General features: G+C 38.3%; 1 protein-coding gene across 1 annotated transcript in view; it reads right to left on the bottom strand.

The window, feature by feature from the left end:
• LOC133631098 (uncharacterized) overlaps positions 1-7176 on the bottom strand; it is a 15539-nt gene extending 8363 nt beyond the window's left edge. The window contains exons 1-4 of the mRNA XM_062023140.1: positions 7114-7176; positions 5596-5721; positions 2253-2456; positions 2016-2120 (exon numbers count right to left, since the gene is read on the bottom strand). Coding sequence (XP_061879124.1) covers positions 2016-2120; positions 2253-2456; positions 5596-5709 — 423 coding nt within the window. The 5' untranslated portion in view covers positions 5710-5721; positions 7114-7176. The remainder of the gene's footprint in view (positions 1-2015; positions 2121-2252; positions 2457-5595; positions 5722-7113) is intronic.
• Between the last annotated feature and the right edge of the window lie 4812 nt (positions 7177-11988).

Raw genomic sequence — 11988 nt, forward strand, 5'->3', positions numbered from 1 at the left:
ATAATACAATCCACAAACATTGCGTCTGGAGCTTTGTGGGTTATTTTATTTCTTTATCAGTTTTTTTTAAGTATTGGGACACTAAGGACCAACACTGGACTAAAGTATTGTGACACTAAGGACTAACACTAGACACAAGTATTGGGACACTAAGGACCAACACTGGACTAAAGTATTGTGACACTAAGGACTAACACTAGACACAAGTATTGGGACACTAAGGACTAACACTAGACACAAGTATTGGGACACTAAGGACTAACACTAGACAAAAATATTGGGACACCTAGACAAAAGTATTGGGACACTAAGGACTAACACTAGACAAAAGTCTTGGGACACCTAGACAAAAGTATTGGGACACCTAGACAAAAGTATTGGGACACTAAGGACTAACACTGGACAAAAGTATTGGGACACTTAGGACTAACACTGGACAAAAGTATTGGGACACTTAGGACTAACACTGGACAAAAATATTGGGACACCTAGACAAAAGTATTGGGACACTTAGGACTAACACTGGACAAAAGTATTGGGACACCTAGACAAAAGTATTGGGACACTAAGGACTAACACTGGACAAAAGTATTGGGACACTAAGGACTAACACTGGACAAAAGTATTGGGACACTAAGGACTAACACTAGACAAAAGTATTGGGACACTTAGGACATACACTGGACAAAAGTATTGGGACACTTAGGACTAACACTGGACAAAAGTATTGGGACACTAAGGACTAACACTGGACAAAAGTATTGGGACACTAAGGACTAACACTAGACAAAAGTATTGGGACACCTAGACAAAAGTATTGGGACACTTAGGACTAACACTGAAAATGTACAAATTATAATAATGTTGGGTTTTGTTTTTTTACGCTCACACGTCGCGGTTAATAGTATTCTATCTTTATTTGTCGTACTTTCTGAATAAATTACGCGATGATGTTCATCAGTCCACTCATTGGTGTTCATTTTCAATCTATCAAGATTAAAAAAATACTATCAAAATCAAATTACAGGATGTTATTTATGTAGTTAGCTCGTTTTTTGTTTTGTTTACATATGTAGCATCATCTACAACAGGGGTCGGGAACCTTTTTGGCCGAGAGAGCCATGAAAGCCAAATAATTGAAAATGTATTCCCGTGAGAGCCATATAATATTTTTTAACACTGAATACAACTAAATGCGTGCATTTTTAAGTAAGACCAACATTTTGACTGTACGATAAGTCTCAGAATAACATTGTTATTCTGAAGCTAACCATCCATCCATCCATTTTCTACCTCTTGTCCCGTTCAATAATAAGTAAAATACTTCTTACCATTAATGCGACTTCTCGAACAGGTGGGGTAGAAAACGGATGGATGGATTAAAATGCATGAGAATGTTTTATATTTTGAACGTTATTTTTAACTCTGTGATTACCAGCGGAATTATTCATTACTTATCGTGTTAAGCAATGTCAGCTAAGATTGATCTGAGAGCCAGATACGGTCATCAAAAGAGCCACATCTGGCTCGAGAGCCATAGGTTCCCTACCCCTGATCTACAAAGAATTGCTATCGCGACATCTAGTGGACACATTTAGAACAGCGGTTTCTTTCATTCCAAAAAATATCGGCTCATTTTTATACTTAGCAAACTCATCCCGCGTACGTTTGACAGCCCTGTTTTTAGAACGAAGCGAAGAGGGTCTCCGCTCCGTCTGAACACGCAAGAAATAATGTTAGCGTTGACCTTTTCCCCAAAGAACAACATGACGTCAACTGCAGCAGTTCTCAGACGGCTTTCTTTTTCCCTTGCCAAGTATTGCTTCAGTTTGCACAGGAAACAGGTTTGAGAGGCGATAATGACTCATTATGCTAATTGGTCCCGGAGTAACATGTGCATGGAAGGAGCCGTTTAGTGCGTCCATTTGAAAAGAGAATTTGACTTAGCAGGCATCGATAATTTACGAAGTGTCACTACAAAAAGGGGGCATTTTAAATGTAAGTTGAAGCCTCACCCTCTCATTTGGCGTAAGAGTTCCATCTTGGTTGTTTCGGTCTCGTGTGGCGAAGAAGAACTCGCTGCCGTTGCCGTTTCCACACACAAAAAGCTGGGAGATACCCTGTGAAGAGATGAAGAGAGAGTCCATCAGAAGTCCAGAAGAATGTGCTGCTTTCATACGTCCATAGAGCCACCTTGTCCTCATTCCACCGGCAACATGGCGTATGCTTGAGGTCACATCAAAGTGTCTCACCTCTGATGCATTATTGGTGAGTCCCAAGGCGATGTTTCCGGCGGAGGATCCTCTGAGGCCGACAAACAGGTCGAAGCTGTCGGAGTCCGTCGAGGTGGCGTTCAAAAACACAAACAGACACGATGGATCGGTTCCGGGGTCACAGTCGACCGGTGTCCTCAGGCACAGGACGGAATCATCGCAGCCCGCATCGGTGACAGATACCTAGGGTAAGACCGCTCTGTGAATGGATATTAACTTAAACTACATTTGTTAACGACCCTGATCACATTTGGCTGATCCGTGTCATGTGTAACCCAAGTTACGAACTAGTAATAGAGGAAACAGGTGAGTAGTACTAGTCAATGGTGTAAATATCGAACTGGACTAGTATCAGAAGGATCCTAGTGTTTTATTTGAGCCCTAATTGTTGGTGATATTTATTTTGTTCATGTGTACAGCACATGCTGGGAACGCTCTGATTATTTTTGTTTTACTGAAGTAATAGAGAACTGATTACTTTTCGTTTGGTGATTGAAGGGGTAATTTTTAGTGCATCGCTCACCTGTGCTAGCAAGGGAGAGATTGATTGATTGAGACTTTTATTAGTATATTATACAGTACATATTCCGTACAATTGACCACGAAATGGTAACACCCGAATAGGTTTTTCAACTTGTTTAAGTCGGGGTCCACGTTAATCAATTCATGGTACAAATATATACTATCAGCATAATACAGTCATCACACAAGTTAATCATCGGAGTACCGTATTTTTCGGACTATAAGTCGCAGTTTTTTTCATAGTTTGGCCGGGGGTGCGACTTATACTCAGGAGCGACTTATGTGTGAAATTATTAACACGTTACCGTAAAATATCAAATAATATTATTTAGCGCTTTCACATAAGAGACTAGACCAGGGGTCGGCAACCCGCGGCTCTAGAGCTGCATGCGGCTCTTTAGCGCCGCCCTAGTGGCTCTGTGGAGCTTTTTCAAAAATGTATGAAAAATGGAAAAAGATGAGGGGAAAAAAAAAAGTTTTTTGTTTTAATATGGTTTCTGTATGAGGACAAACATGACACAAACCTCCCTAATTGTTATAAAGCACACTGTTTATATTAAACAGGCTTCACTGATTCGAGTATTTAGCGAGCGCCGTTTTGTCCTACTAATTTTGCCGGTCATTGAACTCACCGTAGTCTGTTTACATGTATAACTTTCTCCGACTTTCTAGGACGTGTTTTATGCCACTTCTTTTTCCGTCTCATTTTGTCCACCAGACTTTTAACGTTGTGCATTAATAAAGGTGAGTTTTGTTGATGTTATTGACTTGTGTGGAGTGCTAATCAGACATATTTGGTCACTGCATGACTGCAAGCTAATCGATGCTAACATGCTATTTAGGCTAGCTATATGTACATATTGCATCATTATGCCTCATCTGTAGGTATATTTGAGGTCATTTAGTTTCCTTTAAGTACTCTTAATTCAATTTATATCTCATGACACACTATCTGTATGTAATATGGCTTTTAATTTTTTGCGGCTCCAGACAGATTTGTTTTTGTATTTTTGGTCCAATATGGCTCTTTCAACATTTTGGGTTGCCGACCCCTGGACTAGACGTATAAGATTTCATGGGCTTTAGCGATTAGGAGTGACCGATTGTTTGGTAAACGTATAGCATGTTCTATATGTTATAGTTATTTGAATGACTCTTACCATAATATGTTACGTTAACATACCAGGCACGTTCTCAGTTGGTTATTTATGCCTCATATAACGTACACTTATTCAGCCTGTTGTTCACTATTCTTTATTTATTTTAAATTGCCTTTCAAATGTCTATTCTTGGTGTTGGGTTTTATCAAATAAATTTCCCCAAAAAATGCGACTTATATATGTTTTTTTCCTTCTTTATTATGCATTTTCGGCCGGTGCGACTTATACTCCGGAGCGACTTATACTCCGAAAAATACGGTATATACATTGAATTATTTACATTATTTACAATCCGGGGGGTGGGGTGTGGAGGGGGTTAGGTTTGGTTGATATCAGCACTTCAGTCATCAACAATTATATCATCTGAGAAATGGACATTGAAAGAGTGCAGGTCTGACTTTGTCGGATATGTACAGCGAGCAGTGAACAATTGATATTTAAACAGATATTTAGCACGTTTTAACCTTGTGTACCTCCAAGTTGCTCCACAAAACTCCCTTTTGAACATTAATGTGCATTTTGTGCAATTAATCTACCTCATTTAATTGTGAACTTAAAAGGTGCATTTGAATTGTATTATTTTTTTTTTTGTAATTAAAGAAACAGTTCATATATTTTTGAATATTTGAACAATTGAAAAAAATAACTATAATAAGCGCTTAGCTTTTATTTTGATATTCCTTATTTTGAAAACAAATACATTGTAAGCCAAAGTATTTGAGATACACGATTGGTGATTAATAATTGATAGGGATGTCCGATAATGGCTTTTTGCCGATATTCCGATATTGTCCAACTCTTTAATTACCGATACCGATATCAACCGATACTGATATATACAGTCGTGGAATTAACACATTATTATGCCTAATTTGGACAACCAGGTATGGTTAAAAAATAATAAAATAAAATAAGATAAATAAATTAAAAATATTTTCTTGAATAAAAAAGAAAGTAAAACAATATAAAAACAGTTACATAGAAACTAGTAATTAATGAAAATTAGTAAAATTAACTGTTAAAGGTTAGTACTATTAGTGGACCAGCAGCACGCACAATCATGTGTGCTTACGGACTGTATTCCTTGCAGACTGTATTGATATATAATGTAGGAACCAGAATATTAATAACAGAAAGAAACAACCCTTTTGTGTGAATGAGTGTAAATGGGGGAGGGAGGTTTTTTGGGTAAGTGTACTAATTGTAAGTGTATCTTGTGTTTTTTATGTTGATTAAAAAAAACAAAACAAAAAAACGATACTGATAATAAAAAAACGATACCGATAATTTCCCATATTACATTTTAAAGCAATTATCGGACGATATCGGACATCTCTAATAATTAATAATAATTTTAACTCAAAATGAATTATTTCAACTCTAGGCATAAGGTGTTTTCAAGCCTGGGTCTTGAAAAGTTTAAAGAAAAAAAAAAAAAAAAAAGTACTAAAAAGTATGTTGCCTCTCCCAATGACAGATAAGTAAAAAATGTTAGCTTAAAATGTCAAAGATGAACTGACTTTTACACAGCGAGTGCTTGGAAAGGAAACCAATAAAAGAAATGGACTCTACTGTATGTGTATGCGCGAAACTACTTTGACACGTCGTGTTCGGTCGAGCAAAGAGAGAGTTTAACCCACCGTCAGGTTGGCGTTGAACATCAGGTGCGAAGTTCCCCGCGCTGTCGGAAAAACCGAGGCCACGCAAGCGGCCACCAGCAGGATCAGTGCTTGCTTCATTGGCGGCTGCAACATGTCCAAATTCAACTGCCAAGAAAACCCTGAATATTATGATCACAGCCATTCTCAAATATGTCTTTATCATGAACATTTTGTGGCGACTCATTATAATTGGCCTGTAGAAGTTCAATTATGACCACATGTCAGACCTTTAAGGGTGGCACTGAAAAACAAATAAACCAGGGGTGTCCAAACTTTTTCCACTGAGGGCCGCACACTGAAAAATCAAAGCGAGCGGGGGCCATTTTGATATTTTTTATTTTAAAAACCAATACAATATATGTATAAAAAAGATACACTTAAGCTTCCACACATGCTTGAACCCCAAAAGGTTTTGGTCAAAAAAATATTACAAATGTGTCATTATTTAGTATTATTATTATTATTATTATTATTCAAGGTTTAAATCTCGAGATCAACATTAGGTCTATCTGTCAATATAACGCTTTTAAAGATTTAAGTTGTATGCCATTTTTGTCAAGGAAAACCCTGTTTTTTTATGGAAAAAAAAACACAAAATATGCAATATTTTCCCCCGATAAAATTTCAAAGTGGAATATTTGAGATTATATAATAATTGGAGTCTTAAAAAGGTCAATAACTCATAACAACATTGATTTTAATTCATTATTTTTTTGGGCAATGACACTTAAAAAAAAAAAAAAAAAGTCCCACTAAAATTATTGGGGATCCAAAAGGGTACTGCTCAGTAAAGTTTAAAAAAATAAATCCAACATTTTTTAAAAAACTTTTACCACAATAGTCTCAAGATCAACGTCAGATCTATCCGTCAATTATAAGTTGTATTGTTGTTTATGTTTTTTGTCTGTTCGTTTTAGGCCCTTCTTTAAAAATACTTTGTTTTTTAAATGGCAAACAAAAAAATATGCAACATCTTCCCCCCCAAAATATCTCAAAGTGGAATATTTAATGTGAAGTAAATGGAGCCTTGAATAGGTCAATAATTCATAATGAAATTGATTTTGATGCATTATTATTTTTTAAAGAAAGAAACAGCCTGCATGGCAGCTTTGTGTTATTAGAGTAAATAATGCAACATTTTCTTGTTACATTTCACCTGTTTGCTCTTTTATACCACTTTTTATGTTTTTTTATTTTTTTTTCATCGTATTTTTAAAATGTGCCGTGGGGCCGTTTAAAAATGACCTGCGGGCCGCAAATGGCCTTTGGACACCCCTGAAATAAACAAAAGGACTGAAGACCGGGTTGTAGTTTAGTATATGTCTTGCATTATTAGATAGGTTTTAGTGTATGTCCAATCAAAAGAAGTTTCTGTTTTAATTACAAAAAAAAATCAAGTAAGAAAATACATCTTAATACATAATAATAATCCATTATATGCTTACGAGATAATAAAGTTGTCAATGTTTGTTTTGGTTGAAAATTGTTGAGGCTTACCTGAGCTTTTTCCAGGATGTTAAAAGAATGTTCCCTCGATGTGAAGTGAGCGCGGAAAGCTGGCGCGGGCCTTAAATACGCAGAAACCAAATGATACCCTGCTAAGGTGTGGCCGTGGATGAAAGGACATACTTGCCTGCAAGGTGAGTTACCGCTTCCGTGTTACGTCAAAACCAGGCTGCCGGACAAACTCGCTCTTGAGCAATTAAAAACAGAGTTGGTGCTCACTTTGGCAGCAAGTGTAACTTTGTGTCATGTGAAATGAATGTATTGACGACATGTGGGAAAACAAATAAAAGCACAAGCGGTTAAACTAGTCGTATCATGGAGGAAGGTCTAATGAATATTATCAACAACAGTATCAATATTAGTAACAATTTCAACATAGCAGTGATTAAAAATCCCTCATTGACATTATCATTAGACATTTATAAAAATAAAAATAGAAGAACAATAGTGTCACAGTGGCTTACACAACAAGCTTGACAACACACTGTGTCCAATATTTTCACAAAGATAAAATAAGTCATATTTTTGGTTCATTTAATAGTTCAAACAAATTTACATTATTGCAATCAGTTGATAAAAACATTGTCCTTTACAATTATAAAAGCTTTTTACAAAAATCTACTACTCTGCTTGCATGTCAGCAGACTGGGGTAGATCCTGCTGAAATCTATGTATTCCATGAATAGAGAATCCTTTTGAATCGGGAAAAAATCGTGTTGAATTGAAAAAAAAAATCGATTTTGAATCGAGTCGTGACCCCAAGAATCGATATTGAATCGAATCGTGGGACACCCAAAGATTCACAGCCCTAATATATATATATATATATATATATATTTTATATATATCAGTGGTTCTTAACCTGGGTTCGATTGAACCCTAGGGGTTCGGTGAGTCGGGCTCAGGGGTTCGGCGGAGGTCGAGACACACCCGACTCATCGTGTAAATACAAACTTCTCCCTATCGGCGTATTACGGATACGGCAACAGCAGAAGTCAGACTGATTTGCAGGTGTGTAATTTGTTGTGAGTTTATGCACTGTGTTGGTTTTGTTCTTTGAACAAGGTGATGTTCATGCACGGTTCATTTTATGTATGGGGAACATATTCACCATTAATTAGTTGCTTATTAACATGCAAATTAGTAACATATGGGCTCTTAACTAGTCATTATTAAGTACTTATTAATGCCTTATTCTGCATGGCCTTATTATAACCCTAACCCTGACCCTAACCCTAACCAAATAACTCTAAATTAAGTCTTTGTTACTTAGAATATGTTCCCCTAGTGTCCAAATAACTCTAAATTAAGTCTTTATTACTTAGAATATGTTCCCCTAGTGTCCAAATAACTCTAAATTAAGTCTTTGTTACTTAGAATATGTTCCCCATACTAAAGTGTTACCAAAAACATACAACTTTATCTTGAATTAAAAAAAAAAAAAGCATTTTATTTTTCACTAAAGAAGGGTTCAGTGAATGCGCATATGAAACTGGTGGGGTTCGGTACCTCCAACAAGGTTAAGAACCACTGATGTATATATATATATATATATATATATATATATATATATATATATACACTACCGTTCAAAATGTTTGGGGTCACATTGAAATGTCCTTATTTTTGAAGGAAAAGCACTGTACTTTTCAATGAAGATAACTTTAAACTAGTCTTAACTTTAAAGAAATACACTCTATACATTGCTAATGTGGTGAATGACTATTCTAGCTGCAAATGTCTGGTTTTTGGTGCAATATCTACATAGGTGTATAGAGGCCCATTTCCAGCAACTATCACTCCAGTGTTCTAATGGTACAATGTGTTTGCTCAATGGCTCAGAAGGCTAATTGACGATTAGAAAACCCTTGTGCAATCATGTTCACACATCTGAAAACAGTTTAGCTCGTTACAGAAGCTACAAAACTGACCTTCCTTTGAGCAGATTGAGTTTCTGGAGCATCACATTTGTGGGGTCAATTAAACGCTCAAAATGGCCAGAAAAAGAGAACTTTCATCTGAAACTCGACAGTCTATTCTTGTTCTTAGAAATGAAGGCTACTCAAACTTTTGAACGGTAGTGTATATATATATATATATATATATATATATATATATATATATATATATATATATATATATATATACCGTAATTTCCGGACTATAAGCCGCACCTGACTATAAGCCGCACCAGCTAAATTTAGGGGAAAATACAGATTGCTCCATATATAAGCCGCACCCGACTATAAGCCGCAGGGTTTTGATGTGTAATTAGCGTAGTATATAGGGGTTCCTGCTACCACGGAGGGGATTGTCGGGACAGAGATGACTGTTTGGGAACGCAAAGCGTCCCATTTATTAACTATAAATCTTTCAATCATTCAATCAGACTTTCACATCTTTGACATGGCGAACAGCATTCGTGCAGAGTACAAATAATACAACGGTGCAAAGTAATACAAAGTGCTCGCATGTACGTTATCAAAATAAGCAGCCTACCGGTATATGAAAAGTCAGTCTTTAATCATTGTGTCATCGTCTTCCTCCTGCGTACTAAAACCACCGAAATCATCTTCGTCGGTGTCGGAGAAGAACAGGCCGTATATAAGCCGCACCCTTGTATAAGCCGCAGGGACCAGAACGAGGGGAAAAAGTAGCGGCTTATAGTCCGGAAATTACGGTATATATATATATATATATATGAAGTTTGGTTGAAGTCCAAAACAAACCGATACCACCAAACATGATCCGGACCACGGATCATGACACCTTTACCACTTTTGACGTGTGTTTGGGGTCATTGTCCTGTTGGGACACCCAACTGCGCCCAAGACCCAACCTCCGGGCTGATGATTTTAGGTTGTCCTGAAGAATTTTGAGGTAATCCTCCTTTTTTATTGTCCCACTAGCGGTTAGAGTGTCCGCCCTGAGATCGGTAGGTTGGAGTTCAAATCCCAGCCGAGTCATACCAAAGACTATAAAAATGGGACACATTACCTCCCTGCTTGGCACTCGGCAACAAAGGGTTGGAGTTGGGGGTTAAATCACCAAAATGATTCCCGGGCGCGGCGCCGCTGCTGCCCACTGCTCCCCAAGGGGATGGGACAAATTTCACCACATCTAGTGTGTGTGTGACAATCATTGGTACTTTAATCTTAATCTTTAATTTACTCTCTGTAAAGCACCAGTTCCATTGGCAGCAAAATAGGCCCAGAGCATAATACTACCACCACCATGCTTGACGGTAGGTATGGTGCTCCTGGGGTTAAAGGCCTCACCTTTTCTCCTCCAAACATATTGCTGGGTATTGTGGCCAAACAGCTACATTTTTGTTTCATCTGACATCACACGGACAAAGATGAGACCTTATGGAGGAAAGTTCTGTGGTCAGATGAAACAAAAATTAAACCGTTTGGCCACAATACCCAGCAATATGGTTGGAGGAGGAAAGGCCTTTAATCCCAGGAACACCAGACCTACCGTCAAGCATGGTGGTGCTAGTATTATGCTCTGGACCTGTTTTGAGTTGTAGAAATGATTGGAAACTCAAGACAGCCATGACATTATGTTCTTTACAAGTGTATGTCAACTTTTTATCGTGACTATATATATATAGGGCTAAGTGTGTGTGTCTCACAATATGAAGGTCCTGAGTTCGATCCCCGGGCTGTTCTACCTGTGACTGTGTGGGTTCCCTCCTGGTACTCCGGCTTTCTCCCACCTACAAAGACATGCGCCTTTCTGTTCAAGTGCCCCCATAGAGTGTTTATCCGCACTCCTGCCGAACATGTGCCGATAATTGGGAGAAAACACCAGCTCAGAGGTTACGCGGAGTGATTGACAAAGGAGGGTGTGGCGTTACGAAACAATCCCACATGTCGTATTTGTTTAACAAACTTAAAAAAAAACGATACCATCTTGCATTCCCTTTCCTGGAGCGTTTCAGTAAGTAGATCAAGTGATTGTCACACACACACACTAGGTGTGGTGAGATTATCCTCTGCATTTGACCCATCACCCTCACCCCCCTGGGAGGTGAGGGGAGCAGTGAGCAGCAGCGGTGGCCGCGCCCGGTAATCATTTTTGGTGATTGAACCCACAATTCCAACCCTTGATGCTGAGTGCCAAGCAGGGAGGTAATGGGTCCCATTTTTATAGTCTTTGGTATGACTCGGCCGGGGTTTGAACTCACGACCTACTGATCTCAGGGCGGACAATCTAACCACAAGGCCACTGACCAATAGTGTAGTGGTTCATCTAGCATGCTGGGGGTTTCACGTCGGCTGGAAATCTTCAGCTGTAAGTGTACTATTCCAAAGTCTCACACAGAATCCAACAATAAATGACTATAAAAATTATTGTTAATACCGGTTGGCCTGGGAACGCCTCAAGACCCCCCTGGGAGGAGCTGGACAAAGTAGCTGGGTAGAGGGAAGTCTAGGCTTCTCTGCTTAGGCTGCTGCCCCCGCGACCCGACCTCGGATAAGCGGGGGAAAATGGATGGATGGATGGACAGGTTGCTCATTAAGATAAAATGTACTTTAAAAAGAATGTTATGAAATACCTCTTGGTCACATTTATTTGCTTTAATACTGTCAGGTTCAAACACTGATGACATCCATTAAACAAGACAAGAAGCAAGGAATTCAACAGAGACAGAATTAAATTTGGCTCAATTGAGGAGAGATGTCTGGGCTGTACTTTTGTACAGTCTCCCAGCACGCTCTGGCGAAAGATTGTACGCCTCCTCTTTTATTTAGACAGCTGTTTCTAAGGGACGGGGGTCGTAAACAGCCATCACCTTTGATTACAACAGTTCAATGAAAAGGTCGTAAAACAGTTCAAAGAAGCGGTGCCTGGAGGGGA

The sequence above is a fragment of the Entelurus aequoreus genome, linkage group LG16, assembly GCF_033978785.1.
Source record: "Entelurus aequoreus isolate RoL-2023_Sb linkage group LG16, RoL_Eaeq_v1.1, whole genome shotgun sequence".
In the NCBI taxonomy this organism is placed as follows: Eukaryota; Metazoa; Chordata; class Actinopteri; order Syngnathiformes; family Syngnathidae; genus Entelurus; species Entelurus aequoreus.